General features: G+C 42.7%; 3 protein-coding genes across 8 annotated transcripts in view; 2 read left to right on the plus strand and 1 right to left on the minus strand.

Annotated features, from left to right (window-relative positions):
* The window catches only part of ldlrad4a (low density lipoprotein receptor class A domain containing 4a), a 53,184-nt gene extending 45,174 nt beyond the window's left edge, over positions 1-8,010 (plus strand). For all 6 annotated transcript variants that reach the window (XM_035528776.1, XM_035528778.1, XM_035528779.1 and 3 more), the window contains 3 exons: positions 960-1,114; positions 1,968-2,021; positions 2,906-8,010. In XM_035528776.1, the coding sequence (XP_035384669.1) occupies positions 960-1,114; positions 1,968-2,021; positions 2,906-3,436 (740 nt within the window). In that variant the 3' untranslated portion in view covers positions 3,437-8,010. The remainder of the gene's footprint in view (positions 1-959; positions 1,115-1,967; positions 2,022-2,905) is intronic.
* Positions 8,011-8,331: 321 nt separating this feature from the next.
* On the minus strand, positions 8,332-11,893 carry fam210aa (family with sequence similarity 210 member Aa). The gene is made up of 4 exons (XM_027022883.2): positions 11,805-11,893; positions 11,009-11,398; positions 9,895-10,006; positions 8,332-9,619 (listed from the first exon to the last, which is right to left on the minus strand). The coding sequence occupies exons 2-4, from the start codon at positions 11,368-11,370 to the stop codon at positions 9,353-9,355; spliced, it is 741 nt and encodes a 246-aa protein (XP_026878684.1). The 5' UTR covers positions 11,371-11,398; positions 11,805-11,893; the 3' UTR covers positions 8,332-9,352.
* Positions 11,894-12,491: 598 nt separating this feature from the next.
* On the plus strand, positions 12,492-19,813 carry rnmt (RNA (guanine-7-) methyltransferase). The gene is made up of 11 exons (XM_027022910.2): positions 12,492-12,592; positions 13,039-13,181; positions 13,306-13,441; positions 14,264-14,386; positions 14,619-14,734; positions 15,105-15,286; positions 16,086-16,250; positions 16,767-16,884; positions 17,681-17,782; positions 18,059-18,092; positions 18,946-19,813. Exons 1-11 carry the CDS (start codon positions 12,574-12,576, stop codon positions 18,981-18,983), a joined length of 1,176 nt encoding a protein of 391 aa, XP_026878711.2. The 5' UTR covers positions 12,492-12,573; the 3' UTR covers positions 18,984-19,813.
* Positions 19,814-25,388: the final 5,575 nt, after the last annotated feature.

Below are 25,388 nucleotides of genomic sequence, written 5' to 3' on the forward strand. Positions count from 1 at the left end.
GCTTTCTCATGACTTGACTGAACCCTGTCTCGTGTGTTTCTCTGACATGCTGTCCTTATTTTGTCCTCTAACACATACACAAGGTTCTCTTGGCAGTAGGCAGCAGGCCTGACGGGACGTGTGTGTGTGTGTGTGTGTGTGTGTGTGTGGGGGGGGTGTACTTTCAAAATCCATGGTGCATGCCATCTTTCCATTCTGCGTAGCTTGCGTGCCAGCCCTCTCTTGGGACCAGGCAACAAGACCTTATTTTCTGTGCCCATCTGTTTGTGTCTGTGTATGTGCATGCATGCGTGCGCGCGTGTGCGTGTGGACGTGAGCTGAGACTCTGGGGGTGTTATTGGAGGTACTGGAATGCCTCAGTTAGAGGATGAGCTCTGACCTGCAGGAATGGTCTGGGATGCACGTTCACCACCTTTAGATTGCAGTCAGACAAGACGGGAAACCCAAACAGGACGTCACGCAGAATGTCTCATAAGAACCCAAACATCCAGAAGGAGAAACAGAGAGATTATGATTTAAAAGACAGAACAGATGTGTGTTAAGACTCCTAAAAATTCAGGTGTACATTTAAAAGTTTTGAAATCAGTTTTGACAACCTTTCTCTCTCTCTCTCGGACACTTCTCCTTTTGAGGCTGTGACTGCCTGTCCATTCTGTTCATTTAGGGGACAGCAGACATTTGGAACAACCTCACATTCTTGTGGATTAGCCAACTGCGTCACTTTTCAAATCAGATTTTGGCCAGACCTCCCTGTTCTGTACTGATACTTGAAAGGCCTCGTCACTGCCCCCTAGTAGAAAGAACAGGAAGTGCACGCAAGCTGGCAGGCTGCATCATCGCCCATCATGATTTCATGTGCCAGTGAACGCTTTTCTGCTGTCTGCTTATGAATGGCTTTGGTGTGTTTTTAACACCTATCTCCTTCTCTCTCCCCCCCCCCTCTTTTTTTTTTTTTGCAGCTGAACTGGAGTTTGTTCAGATAATAATCATAATTGTGGTGATGACCGTGATGGTAGTTGTGATCATCTGTTTGCTGAACCACTACAGGCTGTCTGCCTGGGCCCTCTTTAGTCAGCAGAGCCAGGCCCACAGACGGGAGGAGGCCCTGCAGCCGGTGAGTGCATGTGTGTCCGGAGTGAGGGGGTGCTCAGTGGTCATGAATGTGGGTGTGTGTTTCCTGTGTTTTTCATACTCCATATTTGTCGTGTGTGTGTTTGAGAGGGATGACCTTGTAACTGTTCGTATTTGACACAATATGGCCTGTCCTTGCCCTGTCCCCTCTGCCTGTGTGTGTGTGTGTTGCTTCCTGCGTTTTAGATTGCTGAGCAGAGCACGTCTAGACTGCAGTTCAGAGCAGCAGAGAGAGAGAGAGAGAGAGAGAGAGAGAGAGAGAGAGAGAGAGAGAGAGAGAGAGAGAGAGAGAGAGAGAGAGGGAGAGAGGGAGAGAGAGAGAGAGAGGGAGAGAGAGAGGATGAAATAAGGGGGGAAGGGTGGAAAGGGGAAGAGAGGGGGAGTCGGTTTAAGGCAGCAGCCTCATGTTTATTCATGAGAGGGGAGGGTGCAGAATGCTGGAGTGGGAGCCCCAGTTTTCCTACCATCTCTTCCTGCACATACTCAGTTAAACATCCAATTAGATTCCTGTTTCATTGCTTGCTTTCACTGTTATTGATTGTGGTATTTTATTTGTGCATCTTCTGACAAGTATTTGGAGACCCATTATTTTCTTGCCTGAGGCATATTTGAAGTTGAATATGCATCTGTGGTATTTGTAATTTTTTCCAAAATGCCCTGTTTCAGTTGGAGTGGTTGTGTACGTGGGTGTAATGTACCAAGTCTCTGTCAAACGCAGCTCATGTTGGCCTTGTGTTTTCTCTCTCTCTCTCTCTCTCTCTCTCTCTCTCTCTCTCTCTCTCTCTCTCTCTCTCTCTCTCTCTCTCTCTCTCTCTCTCTCTCTCTCTCTCTCTCAGGATGGCTGCACGTGGCCTACAGACAGTGCGGTGATGCCGCATGGACCCACCGAGGTATCTGTGTGAGACATCCATCCATACACCTGCCCACACATCCACCCATACACCCACCCAGCACCCCTTTTACACCTAAGGTATTTTCACAGACCAGACAGGGCATACGCATATCCCCGGCTGTCTGAGAATGGTTTGAACGGCACTTTCTGAAACTACAGATTTATTAGAGTACGGTAACCCAGCCAGAACACGCTGACTCAACAAACGACAACAAAGCCAAATGTTGGCTTGGAGTTCGGTTGTAAAGACCATGCTAGGGCCCCGTACTGCACGTCATCCTTACAGAGAAGATCCCTTGAGGTCCAGTCCTGGGTTTAGCTAAAATGTTCCAAAGATACCTCTTGGTAGCCAGCAAGCTAAGTTACATTTTAAACCTTATTTTATGACTAAAGTTCACTAGCTATGTATATTTATCGATATAGTAACTAGCCAGATAAGCAGGTACCCCCTTGACATCATCTTTCAAAAGGAAAAGAAAGTATTTTTCATTTAATTTCAATCTGGCACGCAAGTATGACAGCTGTGAGACACTCATGTAAGATGAGTGATTAACCTTGTGGGTGATTTCAGACAGCGGAATAGTGTCCATGACATTAGGCTGGACCAGCACAGTCTTTACACAATACCTGCACACGCTCAGAAGTCTCTAGAATGTTCTACCCCATTTCCAGTGTTTCATTTGGCTTGTCTGTTGTTTTTATGAAAATTGTTTCGTCTGACAGTCAAAAGCCAACATTCTGAATATTCTATTTTTTTTTCCAAACCAACATTCCTATTCTGGCAGTTGGCATTTGTCGGTGTATGTCGGGTCAGAATGTTCTGGTTTTTACATACGTCTTGCAGGCGGTTTGTTTCACCTGTCTCCTCTCACCTGGACCCAGGTGATGTACGGACAACGCAGTGGCGATCGCTACAGCGCTCCCTCACTCATGCAGAGGGAACGATTTGGCCGCTTCCAGCCCACCTACCCGTATATGCAGCAGGACATCGACTTGCCCCCAAACATCTGCCTGTCAGACGGTGAGGAGCTGCCGCCCTATAAGGGCCCCTGCACGCTGCAGCTGAGAGACCCAGAGCAACAGCTCGAGCTAAGCCGCGCCTCTGTACGGGCCCCGCCCAACCGGACCATCTTTGACAGTGACCTGATAGACGTTTATGTGCATGGGGGTGGGCCCAAGCCTCCGAGCAGCAACTCTGGCAAGAGTGCCTCGAACTTGCGCATGGAAGGACCGCCGCCCACCTACAGTGAGGTGATAGGTCAGTCCTACCCAGGCTCTGCCTCCTTCATGCACCAGCACAGCAATAACGCATCAGTGTCCAATCAGAGGACAGTGAGCCGGTCAACACAGCCCAGCGCTAGCACAACCGGGTCTCTCAAGATGAAGGACAGCCGACATGACAAACCAGTGTGACTTCAAGGCACAGAGGGGGCGAGGGAGGGGCTGGGCTCTCTGGAACCACCTCCAGGATGTGGGGGGGAGTGGCTTTTCCCTGAATGCTCCCTTGCACAATTTGACAAAAAAAAGTTTCAGAAAATGGAGGAACCAAACTTAAAAAGAGATCTTTTTTGTAAACTTTTTTTTTTTTTAATTCGATTTGTTTTTTTGTTTTTTTTTGCTAGAACTTGTGGGCCTTGTGTGGATGTTTGGGCTTGTTGGCTACTTCTCTATGTTTGGTTTTATATGCTTTCATTTATTTAAAATAAGTGAGCATTGTCGCAGATCGCTCCAGTGTTTGAGAGACTGCGTGGGCTATAGGATTTGTTTTACATTTTCAAGATCTGTGCACAAAAACATTCATGACTGATCAAAATCCAAATCTGAGTGCCATGATTAACATTTTAAATCTTGATGATATGACTCAATGGAAGAAAAAAAATGTCTGAGTTGCACTAACTTAATGTTTAAAGAGCTGAAAACAGCTAACATTTGTGTCTGTCAAGGTACTCTGGCCTTTAAGAGTATGAGTTTCCGCTTCTTCTTTCGCAGTCTTGCTTATTTTGCCTTTTTTTCTTTCCTTCTAATGGACATGTGAGGAGAAGACGACCTCTGATCCAGCATAAAATCTCCACCGCCAACTAGAAGATGGCACTTAGGAAAAAGGGGTTAAACAAACCTAACTTCTGCTTTTGTTTTTCCACCGGCAGAGCTTTGGGGTGAAAGTCGTTTCATGTGCACCTCTTTCATCCTGTCAAACAGCACTTTAAACTTCTCTCACTTCAGCGTTGTCATGGGGTCCAAAAGCAAGAGAATCATGGGAACTGTAGTCTTATGCACATCCATCACATCAAGCAGTTCCAGATCACCTCACTAATTCATGGTTTAAGGCTGCACATTTTAAGGAGTTTTTTTTCTTCTTCAGGTTTTCTTTATTATTCTCAAGTCCACATCTAGAGGACGTCATATGCATGGTCTTTAGACAGTGACATAGCCAAAGGTTCAATATAGGCATCAGTATTTTATTTTCTTTGCTGTTGGGTGCATGTAATGGCATTTGAGTTGCACTCAGATAGTTGCTCTGTTGGCTGTCTCTTCCAACAGAGGAACTGTAGAGGAACTGCACTACTGTAGAGGAACTGCACTACTCTTCAGCACACATGCATTTGGAATGCTTTCAGACACACAGACTGTTCTTGGGATGTGCTTTAAGAGTGACCTCATCCATGGCCTTCCTTTAGAGAGGCCTTAGAGAAAGCCGATTCAGTTTGATCATTATCAGTATAATTATCATCATTGTCATCATCTTCTCTGCTTAGGCCATTTCAGGGTTGCAGTGGCAATAGGGTAAACAGAGAAGCTCAGGTGTCCCTGTCCTCAGCCACTTCCTCCAGCTCCTCCTGGGGGAACCCCAGGTGTTCCCAGATAGTCTTGAGATGTTGTCCCTCCAGCAGGTCCTGGGTGTATTCTGAGGACTCCTCCCAGTTGGCCGTGCCTAGTATACCTCCAGTGGGAGACGACTAGGGGACAGTGGACATGTCTGGTATACATCCAGTGGGGGACATCCAGAGGGCTTTATCAGATGCCTGAACCACCTCAATTGGCTCCTCTCAATACGGCCTAGCAGTGGTTCTACTCTGAGCACCTCAGGGATAGACGAGCTCCTCAGTCTACTCCATTATGTAGAGTGAACCCTGCTACCTGGCTGCAAAAGCTAATTTTGGTCGCCTGTGTCTGCAATCTCGTACTTTCTGTCATTACTCAGAGTTCATGACCATAGGTGAGGGTGTGAGGGTGGGGGGTGTAGACTGACTGGTAAATTGCTTTCTAGCTCAGCTCCATCTTGGCCTCTACAGGCCGTAATGTGACCACATTACCTAATCCCTGGTCAGTCGTATGATCCCTATTCCCATCGCTCATGAGCAACATCCTGAGTTACTTCAACTCCTCTATTTGCAGGAGGTTCTAGCCAGAGGGAGCATACTTCCCTGTTCCAGTAGAAACCAGGGCCTCAGACTTGGAGGTGCTGATCCACATTGACAGCTTCACAAGGCTGCAAACTGCTCAACTGCGTTCTGAAGGCGTCCTTACAAGGAAGCCAGAAGCACATCCTCATGCACAAGTAGCAGCAATGCAACCTCCAGGTCCCCTCATCACACGGAACAAGCTCTTTATTTAATGTTGGGAATGTCGACAAAGCTCTCACTTTGAGAATATTCCCACTTTAAGAGTATTCCCATATTCCTGGACAGAATATCTCCTACAGAATATTTCTGGGAACATGATCATATGCCTTCTTCAGATCCACAAACCACATGTATACTGGAGTGGCAAACTCCCATGACCCCTCAGCTACTTGGGAGAGACTAATCCAGAGCTGATCCACCATTCCAGGGGATCCATGCTCATCCTGAATGTGTGGCTCAACAATCGGATGAAGTCTACTTTCTATTACTCTGTCACAGACCTTCCTGGGAAGGCTGATACGGGTGATGCCCTTCTAGTTTGCACACACTCTGGTCCCCTTTCTTAAAAGTAGGGACCATCAACCCCAATTTGCTGATTCAGAGGCACTGTTTCTGAGACCCATGAGATATTGTTGAGACATGTTGGCCACGGCAGCCCTTCAACAGCCATAGTTAATTTTATGAAGTATATATTTGGTGAAAGGAGCTAGAGAGTCAACAGGGAGTTTTGTGTGGATGGCAGAACTGTTAAAAACACAACAAAGGAAAAACCAAACTGAACAACCAACACCAGGCAAACCAGTTGACTTCATCACCTCCTTTGCACCCTGCAACAGAAGGTTTATGAGTAGAGCTACGCACCCATTCTGTGTTGTTGGTTAAACTTCAGCCATTTTGATGATCTCTCAGAACAAGGCCCTCTGGATTCATTCTCATCGTCTCTCCTTCCTGTCACTCGTTCGAGCGTGTAGTGTGTGTATGCGTGTGGGTGTGTATTGTACTGCTGCTATGCTATGCTGCTGCTTCTCTCCGCTGTCCTGTCCTGTGATTTCGGCCTGTCCACTTTCGCTTCGACTCTTGTTTACACGCTAGCCACACCATGCTCTTGTTTGTTAGTACTTTTATAAACATATACATAAATATTTTGGTAAATGCTTGTTTCCTTTTGCTTGTACTTTTGTCGTCATTAGTCACAGTTATATGAGGAAGAAAAAAAACCCAACAACACAAAAACAAGCATTTTAGGTTTTCAGCTGAGAGATTTGCATGTTACTATGAGCAGATTTGGTGCCTAAAGGTTGTGTTAAAGGTCGCAGGCATAGGAACCCACTTGCACTCTAATGCCCCTCCCCCACCTTTGTTGTGCCTCACTTCTTATGGTGCTTTTACAGTAGTCCGATTTTGTTTATTTGTACTGTGCTGTATATATAACTTGAAAATATTATGCACATATCCTACCCAATGGGTAGAACACAAGAGAACAATGTTAATAATGTAATATAATGTATAGACAATATTAAAAAAGGAAAAATCTAACATGGCGGCATCAGGTTTTGTGAATGCCTACAATTGTGCTTTTGTCTTTTGTAAAAACAAGCAAAGTTTGCAAAAATAATGCTACAGTATGGTAACATGAATACAAAAATACTTCTTATATTTTTTTTCCCTATACTATAAATGCAGAATCTGCTATGTGATGAAACAAATATTCTGATATAAGGCAGTTGTACACAGGATAACTGCACTGCTTCTTTTGTTACTTCCAGAGAAATTATCAGCGCTTGTCATTTATTTATTTGAGATTTAATTTGGTGACTGCTAGCTAGCTGTTTGGACTTGTATCCACTCTCAAAATGGAAGCGCTGCTCCATAGCCAACGAAACGGCAACAGACCGAGGACTCTCTGAATAAAGAACGGAATGTTGGGATCAGCCTGGACCCCTCTAACAGACCACTGAACAAAATGGATTTACTTGATGCATTTCAAGAAATGGTTCCCATAGTTTCTCCTTTTTTTTGTTCAATCACATAATTGAGTGTGCTATGTTTGAAGGCATGGCAATTGCACATGTAATAAGTGATGAACAGACTGTAAGCAATGTTGCTGCATGTTCATTTGGTCAATTCCTTGGCCAAGCTGTCTCTTGTTCCAGCCTCTCTCCTTGACCGGCTACTCTTTAGATCCAGGATGCTTGAACGAACAAACTGGATGGTGAATGGACAGACAGACAGACAGACGTATGAACCAATTGGCCAGGTTTCTGTGCTCCGTTTAGCACCTGTCCCATGGCTTCATTAATCCAGAGCTGCGGTGTATTGTTTGCCTTGATCTTTACCTGGGACGTTACAGGACTGTATTACACAAAACGGTCTACAGATCTTTTATTTTATTTTCTTTTTCCAGAGAACCATGTTGATTTGATGACACTGCTGTGTACTTATGCCCTTTTCAAAACCATATTATTTAAGCAAATGTGATGTCATCAGTTTTCAGAAGTCTGTTACTGCAATACTTTTACAGGAAAAAGTGACTAAAAACAATTAAAAACAAAGGGAAAAACAATAAAAATATTGCTCAAAGTACCGTTGTAGTCCTTAATAAAACAGTTCATGTTTGTTTTATTTCACTTTGGTCACATGGCTAGAAAGAGCGATTAAAGTTGAGGACAAAATACCGTAAAATGAGTCTCCCGTTATTTGTTGTTTCCATTAGTGAACAAAAATGACCATTTTTGGATGAGGAATTATAGCTAACATTGCATCAGCTGTGTCAAATGGATAAGTAAACAGAATTAGTAGGTCTTCACCAAAAAATAAATGTAACCATCAGCGTTTTAGTGGTTTAATCATGTATGCTGTGGATCTGTCAGTCTGCCTCTGCATGCTTGCAAGGAGACGGAGAAGGCTATTGCAGGTACATTTTATTATTATGATTCAGGTTCACCCGTACAGGTAATTGCTATGGCAACAAAACATGAACATGTCTGACCATGGTGTGGCCATTTTCCCACACCCGAACTCGAACAAAGGACTGCCCATTACTGACATAAACTTTGCCCCCATTTTACAAGGACCACAATTATACAAAATAAATCCAAGAGCCTGAGTGCTTAAATACAGTATTGAAAAATACCATGTTAATCATAAAGAGCAAGTAAACCGTAACAAACAAAAGGCATGGGTATTATGATATTACATTATGGTGCGTCCTGTCGATCCTAACTAAGCACTAATTCACATTAAAATGCCTGTGCTTTTATACCTTTTCATTCTTAAACAAGTACAGCATTGCACAATATTCCTCCCACTTACTGTACTATATACATCAGGTTAGATGCCTTAGCATGGATCTCAGGCCTGCAAACAAAAGTTAGGAGCAACACCGTTTTGCATAATTACACAGGTACCAATCAATGCCTACTGTCATTAATGAAGTCTCATTAACTTTAAGGATGTTAATTGTAACCAGTCTGTCAGTAAGTGTCATCACTAATGTTTAAGGGCCATTTATGAGTTAGCCATGTTTTTTCATGGTAAAAGCAGTAGTGCAAACACTGGCTGGAGCGCTGGGCGAAATTACAGCAACAGATGTAAACTGCAGATACAACAAGTGCATGCTTTCAAGAAAGTGTTTCAGAAACGCTTCAGTCGAGAGGGAGGCCAGCAGCAGTCTGCCTCGGGAAACTTCGCGTCCATCCTGCGACAGTTGCACATGCACACTAGTGGAGGTGGTTAAAGATGGTGGGATCGCTATTTAGTCTGTTTTAAAGTGTTTGTGGTATTTCTCCCTAATGTGGACCCAGATAATTTGCTGATGAATTGAATGTGTGACACTTCTTGATATCATCAGGTGACGCGAGAGAAACAGCCTAGTGCATCTTCTTCCAGTGGTGACATGGTGGGGGGTTACTGGGGCATAGAAAACCTATTCGGATTTCTTCCGGAAACCCACCTTGTCTTTGGTTTCTTGAAGTTTTTCTGTGAATTTGTCCTTGGTTTCTTCCATCCTCTCTGAGAAGCGATCCTTGGTCTCCTCCATCTTCTCTGAGATCCTCTCTCTTGTTTCCTCCATCTTCTCCTGGAGATACTCCTTAACGGGAGGAGGGGTTGACATGTAGCCATGCTTCCTCAGATACTTCACCGAGAGGGACGTTCCTCCCAAAGTCACCGTATATCTCGCCGGGGTGGCAATCTGTACAGGAGAACACAAGGGAAGTCATGTCAACCTCTGAAAACACTATGGAACATACTGTATGCAAATCGAGCCTGCATTACTAATGCTATTAAAACAACCTCAATGTTCTGAAATAAATTACAGAATCATATTTAATGATTCTCAGTCAATTAAGGTCTTATATGGGAAGTAATTTAGTTAATTCTTTTAATGAAACTGATTTGACCTCTTAAAGCGTTCAGAGAGACAGAATATTACTTACTCTCATACACACTCCATAAGGGACACATTACCTTATACATGGCATAAGCAGTCAGCGCATAGCCGCTCTGCGAATTCTCCAGAAGTTTAATGAGCTTGTCAGGAAATCCGATGTACTCTAGAAACGGCACCAGGTTCACGCCTCTGAGATCCAGAAATGATCATACGAAATAAGAACAGCCATTTTAGACAATAGAGACAACTTGTGTTTTGTTTTTTCTTCGGAAACCTAGGGTGCATTCTATTTGTTTTCAGCTGAGTGGGAAATAGGTGCCTATGTTATCAACTCTATTTCAGTTACACAATCAGGGTGTTGTGTTTACAGCATACCTGCAATTAAAAGGAGCATTCTTTTAACAGAAATTATTGATTTCGACCTGCCAGAAGCCTTTGAGAATCTGGTCTTGTGTCAAATAGAGTGATCAGATAAGGTGAAGGGGAAGGAGGGTACAAACAACTCACACTTCCTTGCAGCACAATATTCTACTCTGGAGTGTCCAACATACCCAGCCCTTCCCCACTGACATTTTCTACATTTCCAGACAGTGACGAGTGCCCTGCCTACTCCACATTTAATCAGACACGTTTCACAGGATGCTCCCCTCGCAACACCAGGTGTGCCAGCCTAGCTGGGCGGTATTGGTGGGGTGGGGCTTCCACACAGCAGCAAACCTCTTCAGCCAGCCTCAGCAAAAACAACATAAACCAATAAATAATAAACTAATGCGTGGTGGAGCTTTAGGATATTGTAGCTATCCAGAGGACCGATAAGTTTTCCTGCTATTCATCTGGACAAGCCCAAAGCTGTGTGCCATTCTGTGGTACTCTGTGTGCTGTGAGCAATCTAACCCTATTTCAGACATTTCGAATGGGTGTTTTGATGAATCACACAAATAGTATTTTTGTCTATATCACGCAGTCCTTCTGGCACAAATTCAATCAATAATGAGTGAGATTAGCTGTTGGACATTGGCACATGCAACACTCTGGGCCACTGGTGATAAAGATCAGAATGCAAAAGGTCTGTTTACTGACTGAGCACATCAGCTCTACCCACATACCAATCACTCAGTCCTTCTAAGTTTTTAGTTGTGTTTTGAAGGAAAAAACAAAAGAGCATAAAGAGTTCCAGAGTCTAACACTTACTTCATGGCACTGTAGTAAAAGGCACCGAACCAGATGGAGGATGTGAGCAGGTGAACAGGGATCATAACTTTGCCATACTGCTTAAACGTCTTCTTAAACCGCTGGACGAGGCCCATGGATTTGTCCTGGAGGGGATCCACATCTGCCGAGTCCCCCTGGTTGGCACCAGCTGGGCTCTGCTGTGCATCTCTGTCGGGGGGCTTCTGAGAGGCTACAGAGAAGGCCGAAGCTGAAGTGCGCACCCATCGTTTTGTGGCGTTTCGGGGGCCTGCCTGTCTGAGGGCGTCCCAGGACACAGGGCCGTGGATCAGGGACAGCAGGGTGACCCGTCTGAAGTGTCCGCCGCTCAAGAACTGCAACATCGTTCACAGTCTCTCCGCTACAGGGGCCCTGAAGGTGTCAGAGGAAGTCGATAAAGTGAGCAATAACCACTGATAACCGATGCACGCGTATTAATTGTATTTGATGCACGCCTAAAGTAGAGCCAGGCCACTACCAAAAGAAAAGCCACAAACAACAGATAAAGTACTGGAGGCGGAGTGATGCTGCTTCAGTCACAACTGTACTGTATAATCACATTTTAAAAAACAGATACAGTCGTTCTGTGTTAAGTATTATAACATGAACCGTACAAAAACGTTCACAGCTCGTAATATTTCCAAACAGTGGTGTCCATGGAAGAGGAGAACAAACTGAATAACAGACACAAAAAGCCAAAATATGTTACAAAACATATTAAAATAATGCGCGCCATATGTACATGTGCAGCTATGTACAAATGAATGTTTTTGCTCACCAAATCATCCTAAAAATGCAATGTTAGTTATGTCCCCTCTGTCATTTACGGCAGGTTTCGCGAGACGCATGAATATTACACATGGTCACAAAGCCTGCAAAGCATGTTGGGAAATGTAGTAAAATGTCAGCGAGTCAGCACGATTGAGTTCATTGAAGTAGCTCGTCTTTGAAACTGCAATTCCCATAATGAACCACTTCTTAGAGTTTGTAGCTGGTCGTTTTTGTGGGCAGGTTTTATTACTGCTATTTGAGGAATGAAAAATAATTTTGACAAGTATATCCATAAAAGCAGAGTAATGGAATTTTTAAACCACATATCTCTACAGATATATCATTTTATCAACCAGTTGGTAAAGTTAATCATCACTAAGCATTCAAACACGTTGCGAGAAGTAGAGTATAACCTCTCTTCAATGCGTATATATATATATATATATATATATATATATATATATATATATATATATATATATATATATATATATATATATATATATCTGTGTGTGTGTATATATACACACACACACACACACACACACACACACACACACGTGTGTGTATATATCTATATCTAGATAGATAGATAGATAGATAGATAGATAGATAGATAGATAGATAGATAGATAGATAGATAGATAGATAGATAGATAGATAGATAGATAGATAGATAGATAGATACTTATGCCAGACCTACAGGCGGCGCTGTTTCCGTGTTTGCTAAATTAAACGCAACCGTTCGGTCCGCGAGCAACCCGAATGTGAGCTCCATGATGGCGGAAAACTCAAGTGAGTACCACAGGCCGGCGGCTGTTTTGTTGGCGTGTCGAGCTGTGTGTGCTCGCACTAAAATGTACCGATTGATCGACGCGGATCCGAGTTTGTCTCTGTGCCTCGGATACCGGAGGCGACCATTTTCTGGGCTGTGTGACCGGAGCTTTGTTGACTTCGGACACTGCAGCGTCGGATTGCTAAACTAGCTAGCGTTAGCCACTCGTTGTGTTTATAGTCCTGAAAAGCTACAAAGTCTCGTTACGATTCATGCTTGTCTTTTACGTGAAAGGTTTACTGTACTCATAACAAAACTTTGAATTCTTTCTCTTCTTTCACTAGAACGTTGTCCGGTTTTTATTCGTACTAACCTTCCTGTATTGTTCCGTGTGAAATGGTGCCTAACGGCACCAAATGGGTTTATGTTTTGTTTCTTTTTGTTTTTTTTTCTGGGCAATTTGCAGTACTACCCACGGTGGCGGGTGGGAAGGGCACATTTTCAAGCGACACAGAGAAGGAATCAGAGGTTCTTTCTGGGCAGACGTCAACCTTGAAGAGGAAGCACGAAAGCGAAAGTGAGGAATATGTCTCTCCCACCAAGAAGCTCGTAAGTGCCTCGCCGAGGTCCACTTCAGAAAAGCTCCTATTTATCTGCTTAATGCCATTCCAGACTGATTCGAGTTGGCTTGACAATGTCAGCCTTTCTTATACTTAACCTATTTGTGTTGTAGGATACTGGAGAGGGGCACAGTCAGAAAGTGGCCACACATTACAACAGACTTCAGGAGTGCGGCTTAGCTGAGCGCAGCAGGAGCAGAATAATCCATCTGCGTAACTTCAACAACTGGATGAAGAGTGTCCTTATTGGTCAGTTTTGGCTCACGGCTTTCAATCCCTTACATTCTTCTCATAAACTACATGTGCTGCTGAGGTGCTGTATCTGTGATGGATATTGCACTTGCATGGGGAGTTTTTGTAATTGTCATAAACTCTGGTTGGAGTGGACTAGTAGTTCCTAGGGAGTTTTTAGCAGCTGAACAGTTTTAACATAATTCTCTGTATATAGGCACAGGCTTGGTGTAGTCCATGGCTAAACAATATGTGAGTTCAGTGTGTGCTCTTTTGAAGGGTTAGATGTGATGCTTACATAAACATTTTTGTGTTGTGACCATTTTGACCAACCTTAGACTCCAGGCGAGTTTTCTGTGGGTAATTTGCCTGATCATAGAATTCACTTGATTGTAGACAAAATAATCATTCTATAACATTGAGTTTGCCAGTATGTTTTTAAAATACAGCAAGGTTTATGTTACGAGAACACTTTTTTTTTAATCCCAAATTAACATAAGTGGACCTTATAGTATATTTTGTGGTATTTTCCTATCACGTATGATTTTTAAGTAAATGCTATTTATGGATAAGAAATATAAGACTGTTAGGAAGCAAAATCACTGTTCACCAGTGAATCACAATGCAGTGTTTTATCTGCATCATTCAGCCTTTTGTAGTGATTGCTCTGTTAATGAAGTCCTGTTTAGGGCCTTTAAAGCCCGGCTTTCAGGGTCATCAGACTTGAAAGACAGATCCCTGGGTCCTTGGTCTAAAACACAGCTCACCATCCAGTTGCTCTCCCTCCCTACTTGGGCTCCTCATGTTGTGGCTGTCTGTGTCTCTGTGCCCCGCCCTCAGGTGAGATCTTGGATAAGGTGGGGCGTGGCCATAGGGGCGTGGCCGTGCTGGACCTGGGCTGCGGGAAAGGAGGAGACTTGCTTAAGTGGAGGAAGGCTCGTATCAGCCGGCTGGTGTGTGCAGGTACCTGCCCTCTCGGCTCTCGTTCATGCATGGGGGGGCTTGCTAACACAGCTTGGGGCTTAGTCCACCTGGCTGCTTTCCAAAACACATGTAATGCAAACTTCATTGTTTATTCTTAATGCCATTTTTGCCCAGGTGGTTCTGTGGAGTAGTGAAAGGTTTGCTCTTGTCAATATTTGTGAAATTTGCTGAGGGTTGTGTGTGTATATGGGTATGTGTGTGTGTGTTGTAGATATAGCTGATGTGTCAGTGGAACAGTGTCGTCAACGTTACAATGACATGAGGAGCAGGGGCTATCCTGGCGAGCGCATTTTCAACGCAGAGTTCATCACTGCCGACTGTGCCAGGGTATAAACACACACACACACACACACACACACACACACACACACACACACACACACACACACACACACAGCAGGCTACAAGTTAGAGTTTACCTGCGATTCTTCCACCCCAGTCCCTGGGGTGTTTGCAGATGGAGCTGTGCGTAGTGTGCATCTCCCCCAGGATGACTCGGGTTTGAGACTGGCTGTAGTTGCTGTCCTCAGCCTTTACTACCGTGTACCATGAATGTACTGTCTGTAGTATGAATTCTTCATCCTAGTTGTATAGTGAAATGCCTCAAATAAATAAAACCTAATTCTTCAAAAGTCTGCTTTTTAAAAATTTGGCAAATCTGTAAAGTCACAGAAGTGATGAAGCTGTTTGTGTTTAGGAGTTGCTGAGTGAGAAGCTGAGTGATCCCAAGCTCCGGTTCGACGTGTGCAGCTGCCAGTTTGTGTATCATTACTCATTTGAGAGTGAGGCACAGGCTGACACCATGCTGAGGAATGCATGTGAGAGGCTTCGGCCTGGGGGCTTCTTCATCGGCACCACGCCGGACGCCTACGAGCTAGTGTAAGAACATGTGTGCTTGTACTCTCTTTCACAGACACACACACACCCTCACATGAATGCGCTCACACATGCAGACACACATGCTTAAACAAACCCAAATGTACACACACTCACATACCCCACATATTCACAAGGGCTACATTCTTCTTAATAGGGACCCCACTGGTCATCTAGCACCTGGTGGACAAGACAAGTTAATTTATATAGCACATTTCTTATATGTGGTAGTTGAAGAAATAAGCTAAAAAGCTATTTTATTTAGAAGAAAATGTTTACAAACATATCCTGCTTTAATTGAAACAAATTAAAATATAAAGAGATAATGGGCATAGAAACAAATCAAAGATTGGAGATGAAAGAAAATGAGAGAAATTAAGTGCAGTACTGTTCCTGAGAGAGAAACTGGTCTAAGACTAAGGCACACACCACACACGCATGCCACGCGTGCTCAATATTTAGTGAATGAACCTACACTCTACAGTGGAAGTGAGAACAGGCATGTGTACTTCTGTCTCCTAGCATGTCCAGACGTTGTGGTTCGCTCCACTCACACGGAGAACTGGATATTACCGTGCTCTTGCTTAGCTTTGCTTCTAGATTAGTCCTTTTTTTACTTGAAGAGAAAAGAGGGTAAATTAACACCTACCACAAAGGATTTTGTTCAGTATGTGGAAGACTCATTTGGCTAACAGAAATGTATTGACTCTATATACAGGCGAATAAACTGAACTGAATAAACTGACTCTGCTCTTAATAAGACCAGTGTGGTGTTAATGTCAGCTTTCCTCTTGGTGTGTAGGAAGCGTTTGGAAGCGTCTGACTCCAACAGCTTTGGGAACGAGGTGTATCGTGTTACGTTTCAGCAGAAGGGTTCCTATCCACTGTTTGGCTGTCAGTATGACTTCAGCCTCGAGGGAGTCGTCAATGTGCCAGAGTTCCTGGTGTATTTTCCCTTGTTTGAAGAGTAAGTGACTTTCATTAAACTACTCACACCTGTCCCCTTTTTGTATAATAGCATAATCTGCCAGCAGATGGCGAACTTCCATAACTTTGTCAATTTAGGGAACTGCTGGTTTATGTCCAGTAGAAAAAATGCAGTTTGAAAGCAGATGAGATTAATTTATAAAGAACAGAATTGTGGTGTGTTTTCAGTCAATATATATGCATTACACTAAAGATCTGTTCAGTTAGCATAACATGAAAACACAGAGACAAGTAAACCAACCCAGACACACTGCTGAGGCTAGTGCACTTTTATCAGGTCAACCACTACAACCCTACTGCTCCCACCATGTTGGTGTTAATGCTGTGTTGATAATGATCCACCACCTTAATACCAGCTAGTCAGCAGTGGTCCAGGGGTCAGAAACCAACCACTAATTTGTGGCATGCCGATGGCTGACTAATTGTGTAGTTGTACTAATAAAGTGGCTTGTGTGTGGGTGTGTGTATGTGTGTGTCTTAAATATTTCCTGTCTAGAATGGCAAAAAGGTACAACATGCGCTTGGTGTATAAGAAGACTTTCCATGAGTTCTTTGAAGAAAAGATAAAGAATGAACAGAATAAAATTCTGATGCAGAGGATGCAGGGACTGGAGGTATGTGTGTTTGTGTGTGCACGCATGCGCTTGTATGCATGTTTGCGCATGAATGTTCTTGTGTCTATCAAAGGTAACTAGAATTATCACCATGGCAACCTGTACAAAAAAAGGACAAAATTAGTGAAAGTGGAGCACAGGTATATATTGGCACTGACCACTTTTTGTTCTGCTCAGTCTCATTATCTATGACCATTTGGCCCTTGCTAATAAAGAATAAATATGGTCTGCAGTGCTTCCTTCTCTCCCGAGAACTTAACTGATCATCTCTTCCAGTCTCAGTATGTCAGAGAGCTCAGCTGCAGAGCTCTTTCCTTCTGAGCAAGAGGGGAGGAAGAGGCTGTGCAGCTGTGGCGTTATCTCGGGGTGTTTGCACCTGCTCAAGTCTACACCCAGGCACCGATTCTGGGCTAGTTTGAGATAGGGGCTCATCACTGGTTTGCTTTTGCCCTGAAGAATTCCATCTTGACTTATGGATCGAGTGCATAGTTCCATATGTCAATTTGCATGTTTGCTACTAGGTTCATCCATTTTCTGCGTTTTAGCAAACTCCAGACCACTTAATTCAGGAGGACCATAGATTGGTTCTCTGCACTGCTCCTAAACTGAAAAACAGCTTTCATACTTGACCAAATGCATCAAACACACAGAGCAAATGGACCTGGGTTGGGAGGGGAAAAAAATAATGTGAAAAATGCTCTGAAAACCCCTGCACACCAAGGGCATAAATGCTACACCTGCTCCTGTGTAACAGCAGTGAAATTGTGTGTTCGTGCGCGTTTGTGGTCGGGCTTAGGCATACCCTGGAGATGACAGAGCCCGCCTAGCATCAGATAGCCCAGGGGAGTATGACCATGCTGAGAAGATAGCAGAAAACCACGGAGTCAGACTGCCTCTGGTCAGTGCACACAACATGGCCCTGCACCACACTACACATCCTACACAACACAGCCCAGCTCTCTTCACAGCAGGGCTAGGTGGGTGTGAGTGGGAGCACAGTTCTCAGTCCTGCACCACTTTGTGCATTAGGACCCGAATGTTATCAAGTGCAGAAACACTGATTCCAGATCAGGCATTTGAAATTCCACAATGCCACACGGCCTGTATGAGGGATCTGCTCCTCTGGGTTTGTTTCTGTAGTGCTGACGTCTCACCTTTGTTTTCTCCTTTGTAGGGCACGCTATCAAAGTCCGAGTGGGAGGCTACAAGTATGTACTCGCGTCTATACTTAATGTACCACAGCTATGTGCTGCTATTTCTCTGTTTTAATGATTAATTTCAGAAAGCTTTGGACAGTTATGCATGTAAGGTTGTATCCTTACAGGGTATATAGCTTTTAAAGTTTTTTAAAGTTCATTAAGTGATGTACCATGTGTTTAAAAGGACACCACTAATGATATGTTGAAAAATGTTTATAAGGATTTAAAAAATTGAATACACTATTTTTTCCTACTATGTCAGATGTGTACTTTAGTTTCCCCTTTGGTTTGAAAAGTGGCCATTATCTGTTTAACCTCATATAACCATATTTAAACCTCATTTAAACCCAAGAGGGGAAACTTAGTCCAAGAACCATATTTCACTCAGAGTGGTGCAGTGTGTTCTGTGCTGATAACAAGGCCCTTGATTATGTCCAGACTCTTGTGAAAACATACCTGGTGGTGTTTGTGTTTGTGTACCAATGAAAAAATAGCAGTACAGTGCCGCCTGAGCATTTACTGCAGATGTGACAAACATCCTATGTCCGCATTGATCGTCAGTAGGTTCTGTGACCTTGTCTCCCTGCTTAGGTGCTTCTGACTGACATTTTAATTATTTTGCACAAAGCAGCAATCTCACCGGTCTGATTGGCTTTTAGGCCATTTTCACATTAGTGAATGTGTTCGTATACAACCACCTGTTATTACCATCCAACATTGGTTTTTACCTCTGGTTTTATTAAGCCCACTGTGCTCAACCCAGTGATCCAGATCTGGTCTGGTCCTGTATCTGTGTTCTTTTTTATGTTGGTGTTTGCCTGGTGTTTGTATTGTGGCTGTTGACCTGCTGTTTGTGTTGCAGGTATTTACCTGGTGTTTGTGTTTGAGAAGATGCCCTGAACGGGAGCGTTCCACTCCAGGTGGTCCATAATCAGCTATTTTTGCTTTTTTTTTCCTTCCATGTTTTTAGTTTTTTTTTTTCCATCCCATTCAAATTTAGGAATGGTCTGCTGTGTTTGTCAGTTTAACGAACGGATAAATCTGTTTGTGCGTTTGTGTGTGACACTACATGACCCTGTACTGCTGACCACAGCATTCACTTCTCAGTTAAGTATTTTCCTCCAGCTGGGTAACACACACCTGGAACTTTTTTCCACGGTAGAGGGGGACATACATGGAGGCTCTATGCCAGTAACACCTACACCTTCCACAAATGCTTACATGGGTTTAGCACAATACGCAGTTTCTTGGTTAAGTGACTAAACTTGGAGAGAAAAGTTGTGCTGCATAGCACTGAGCTTAAAATGATGGCACAAGAAGACTGATCATGTAGTTGGACCTGGTGTGCTTTTCCATGTCGTGATGCAGCTTCTCGAAGGCGCTTGTGGTAGAGGCGTCCGAACATGCGGAGCTTTCGAGTGCATGGGCCTCTTGTTGCTGTTGTACGTTTAATGTATTCTTCCCATATAAAATGACTTGTAAATGAGTTTTGATTGTCTTCATAATGTTTGATTTTGACTGTAATTTTGACCTTCTTTTCTAAAAGTCCCAATGTTAGACAATTCCATGACTGTATCTTTTATTGATTATGTAGGGGTTAAAATTGTATTTTTGGTCAACTCTAATGCTGTTGCTGCCTTGACCAGCACGATGCTTCTTTCTGTCATCTCCTCCTGGAATGTCATCCTGTTTTGGAGAATTAAACGATAAAACGGTTTGATGATCTGTAACTTGCATGTTTCTTGCTCACTGGCTTGACTGAGGTAACCTGAAGGACATAAGAAGCAGTAACTTATTAAAAAGACGCAATGAGACACTTTCTTCTTGGTTGAGGGATCTCGTCACCTGGTGTTTTTAACAGTCTGGTTGGTCAGTGTCTAAAATCAATCCCATCCTGTTATCTGTTCCTGCCACCTGCTGCAATACATGTGCTGTCACCCTGAGGAAAGGAAAACAAATTTTTATATATATATATATTTGGAGTCTTTAATATACAATAAATGTAGATGTGAAAATATAGCTCATAGCCACTGAACAGCACAAGACACTTCATGTTTTTAGGAATCAGTTCAGAGTTTCTTTGTGATGATGAACAAATGCGCCGAAGACGCATGTAAGAGACTTTTTTTTTTTCTTTCTGTGGAACCATATCAGACCACAACAGGTGCGCTGAGTCCAGTGAAGACGTTTTTACTGTTTCTTTTTATGTAAAATAATTTTCCAGCTTTTATAGTGGAAAAAGCTGTTGAAATAAAATGTATTACTAAAACACAGCTAGGTAGGACTTGTGACTGAATAGTATTAAAGCAATTGGAAGACCCATGAATCCAGAGCATTTTACCTGATAAGACTAACAGTACTGGGACTCAAACCCATGATCTTAGGGGTGTTAATGTCTTATTTTACTCATTAGCTACTCCACAGGATGAGCTCTAGGGGAAGTTTGCATTTCGGTTAGAACTAATGAGTCATGCCCCATTCACCATTTTCAGCCAAATCAATTTATTTCTCACAGCTCTTGCTTTTCACTGTTTATGACCATGTTTGTGATGGGTGCCCATTTGTTAATTTGCTGGTTTGCTGCAAATTGAATGCAGAAATATTGCACTTTGAACATTCTCTTAGACTGATGTTTCCTCTTGGCCAGGGATTTGACGGTTGATCATCTTTCATTGAGTAAGAACCAACAGGATTTGGATCCTGTTATTTTGGAAATGTCTCTATGAGGGTAACGAGTTAATTAACATATAGGGGGTGTACATGTTGAGAATTACTTTCTGAATTATAGGGCATGCCAAGCAGAGCTTAGTGTTGGATGTACTGTGTGCGTTTATATGATTTCTGCGCTTATTTTATTTCAGTATTTATTTCTTATGCGTATCTTGTATTCAGCATTGGGCTTCTTAGTGAATCATCCTTTAAGAGCACTGGTGGAAGCATTTATTTATGGTTTTGTTTATTTATGTTTCTTTTTCAAGATAACAATGCTGTGTGGTATCTGACAGGCTTCCGAATGCAGCATCCATATAGGGTTGGTCATGTGCTGAAATGGATGGAACAGTATTTAATTTTGAACGGTTTCTTTTTAATGACCTGGTCGAGAATTCCTCCTGAATCAAACTTTATATAGCATCTAGTTAGTTATACTTACTTGAGAACTGAATCCACATATGAACAAGTTAACCTCTCAAAATTGTATGAGAAAATTGTAGCCCAACGTATGAAGAACAATTTAAAAAGTTTTTTAACTAAATACCACACTGTTACACCTGTGTGTGTGTGTGTGTGTGTGTGTGTGTGTGTGTGTGTGTAGCCAGTCCGTTTGGTGGGTTCCTGCACTCAGCTCTGACTAGGGAACTGCAAAGAACTGTTGCACGGTGGTTAAATAAGTAACTGACACAATTTACAGCACAAACAGCATGCATATGTTGACATTGAAGCATATCAGTCCAGCAGGGTCCCAGTACCCCTCTTCCAGATCATAACCCTCCCAGTGAGCCTGTTATTGTAGCTGACCTCTGACCTCTCCTCTTGCATAAATCTAAGTAGAATTCCTCACGGCATATGCAGCCGATCCATCGTGTGACCTTAAGGGACAGATATCAGACGGCTTCTCCCTTGCTCTGTCATAAAACAGCCTCCACTCCCACCTTCGACGTATCCATGACAGCAAACGTCTGGAAGGGTCTAGATGTGACCAACATGCTCCTCCTAGTTTGGTGAGTAAATAATGAAGTACATCACATCAAACTGGTGAAGCAGAGGCACAGAGGACTTTGTTTCCAAAAGGCTGGCATATCAACAGAGCATTAACTAGACCCAAAGGCATCTTTCAAGTACTCAGAGGCCAGATGTTGTTGAGCGGCCTTCCACTTGTCTCCTTCCCAGATATGCACAAGACTATGCACTGTGCAGATGATGTGTGGCGTGGTGCAGGGTCATGTACACACCTGCTCCATGAAGTTGCTCTAGTGCAGCTGGCACCAAAGGCAGGGAATATGGAACTTTACAGTGATGTCATGGAAACCTCTGTAGTAGTGTGCCACCCCCCCACAAATAAAAACTGCTGACATTGTAGAAATGGACAGACAGATGTATTCCTCCATAGCCACTGTTTCTCTTGAACAGGGCATAGACCTGAGAACACAGGTGTTGTCACTGGAAACAGCTCTATGGCACAGTTCCAAGGACAGTAAAGGGGTAGTTGCTTTGGTTCTGCCAGCTCGGCCCAATTTTGGGGCACATTGTCCAGTCCCTCTGTGGCTGAGGTCTGTATGGAGGTTGGTGTGCATTGGGGTCAGAGTCAATGCTCCTGGGAACTTCATAGAGCAGGCTACAGCCTCTTTGCAGGTCCAGCAGATATAGGAGTTGTGGTTCTCAAGACAAAACTGTCCCATAATGACCAAATGCTGGGGTGAGTTATGACTTAATGAAATCGTTTCAAAGTGTAAGTCACCAATCTGAAGCTACAGGTACTGAGTCTGCTACAGGACCCTCCCTGAGTCCATGGGGCAACTGTTGCTTGTGTGTGTTCAGAGAGGCAGTCAGCATGGTCTCACTGGTATTCACACAAGTGCTCAGCATGGTTTAACTGGTATTTATGCTTGAATTCCATTAAAGGTATTGTGAATGAAGCAGTAGAGCAGGAAACAGAATCATTCAGAAACAGGGTCCTGGCGTCTGGGTGAGCTGCCTAATCCACACTTAGATACCCAGACCTCCTAGAGTACAGGCACAGCACTGCACTCAACTGACTCTGACACTCTGCAGTGGCACGTTGGCTTCTTCCTACCTCTATGTGTGTAGGGGACTCTGATGACATTTAGACATTCAGAGCAGCCAGGATGCAGAACATCAGAGTATAATTGACAAGCACTGTGTTGCTCTCTGGTAATCAGCATGTCCTCTAGGTGGACAGGATCCTGCTTAGATATAGCTCCTACTGCACTGTCCATTGTCAGCATTTGGTAATGACTAAGAGTCAATGTAAGGAAGCTAGTGCACTAAGTGCTTCATTAATTAAAGAAACCTCAGAATAAAAATACACAAGGACCCATGTCAGAAAAAAAGACTGGTGAGCAGCACAAACAAGCCTTCATCGCAAAGATGGGTATATAAATAACCCAGTAATGAATCTAAAATTAGGTGCAGGTGTTGGAAGCAGAGCACCTGGTATGTGGTGCTGCTGGTGGACTCGTGACATACTCAAAAAACTCAGAATGCCTTGCACCTTATCTGGATTAACCTATTTGTCATTGCTCCTCTTAAACAGTGTTCCAAAAGAATTTTAGATATGCAAGATCATTAGAAGTTATTAAATATAGAGTAAAAGCATACTTGTTTAGCCAGTAAATTTAGGTTTGTTTTATAGTAATCCTAAATGATTGTAATTTATCTGTTTTTAAGCACTTTGAGATTTTGAAATCAAAGAGTAATATGTAAATAAACATTATTATTATCTTTACCAAGGTCACAAATATGCTATATAAATAATCACATTATTATATACACATATAGCTGTGCCTATTCATCTGTAAAATATATGGCAGTCATTTGAAAGTTTTAATCTACCACTACTGGCACCACTATTGTACATTCTGTGGGTGCACTGACTATACTGGAATCCTGTACTCTCTGTACATTGTGAAATTTATTGGCCTTTAGCATGAGTGACCTAAAAAACATTAGCTGGATGCTTTTATTAAACAGATCCTTTTTATATTAATATTTACACTTTTAAATGTTTATGCAAACATTTGTGAATACAGCCCTGCCGGCATAAACCGATGTGCATTCGTATACATATTCAAAATATCCAGACATCACCTGCACTGTTTTCAAAATATTCATGAAAGAGGCCACATGAAATATGGCACAATGCAACGAACAAAAAAAACCAAAACAAAACCATAAACGAGATCAGACACACACTGTTAACCTGTTACGTAACTGCTATGGAGTATGTGTACCTAACAAAATGATCATTCATTTTATGAAAAGCGGCTCTCTGACAAAACATTCCAGCATCCACAATGATCACAGATGTTCCAGAAGACTCTTCTATAGGCATCTCACAGCATTCATAAGATTCAAGAAATAATAGTTGGTCAAAATACGTTATAATAATGTAGACCAATCCTGCCCTATTCAGGACTTCCACAAGACATATCGCGATTGCAATATGCAGCACTATGATCGTTTTAGAGATTCCGTCTGTCTGATCTGTACATTGGCCAGTGGTGTCACTGCTGAGATTCCCTGCAAGAGAAGCTCATAGTAAATGGTGAATTGAAGTCAGGCTTTACTGCAAGGGAAAGTGGCCTATCGGCTACACATACCAGCCTTGAACTGTATCCTGTGAAGCTGCCGGTATAGACGTTCAGACCTCTGCAGGGAGGAGTATAAGGATTCATCATTTTCAAGTCTTACTTTGCCTGATGGGGATTCTACCTGTGCACTCTAGACCGGATTTGGTCTTTGTTTTCATCCCATTTCTCACTAAGGGAGAAATATTTCCATTGAGTAAAACACATGTAAATTCTAATTAGAAAAATCAGGGTTCTAAAAATTTAATTAAAATTAGTGGTGGGTAAGTAGCCAAAAGCTGTACTGAAGAAAGCGTGATGTTTATTATTCAAGCAGAAGAAAAAGTAGTCATTTAAATTATTACTTAAGTAAAAAACCAAACAATTCTGTGTGTGTGTGTGTGTGTATATATATATATATATATATATATATATATATATATATATATATATATATATATATATATATATATATATAGAGAGAGAGAGAGAGAGAGAGAGAGAGAGAGAGAGAGATAAAATATTCATTATTAGTCAGATTTATATAGCACAGAAATCAACTATTACACTCAAATGCCAATGAGAAGCAGCAGCCAGTTTGCATATAGCATACTCGCTATAAGAAACCACTGTGTACAGGGAAAGAGGTTAAGATCAGGACAGAGCACCAACCATCACTGGACATACATACTCAGATTCACACAGGACAATTTAGATTATCCAATCAACCTAACCTCCAGGTTTTTTGGCTGTGATAGGAATCCAGAGATCACAGAGAAAACCCACACAGGGAACAGGGAAACTCCACCCAAATAGAGACTCAAACCCAAGGCACATAACACTGAGAGGCAAACATGCTAACCACCGAGACACCATCCTGTCCATGGATACCACATCTGATGAAGAACCTCTATCAGAAATGTCCTGTTTCTCTGAAAAATGTGTACTTTACTACAATTTGTTCCACAAACTACACATGCCCTATATACTATATATTTCT

The sequence above is a fragment of the Electrophorus electricus genome, chromosome 8 (assembly GCF_013358815.1).
Source record: "Electrophorus electricus isolate fEleEle1 chromosome 8, fEleEle1.pri, whole genome shotgun sequence".
Lineage (NCBI taxonomy): Eukaryota > Metazoa > Chordata > Actinopteri > Gymnotiformes > Gymnotidae > Electrophorus > Electrophorus electricus.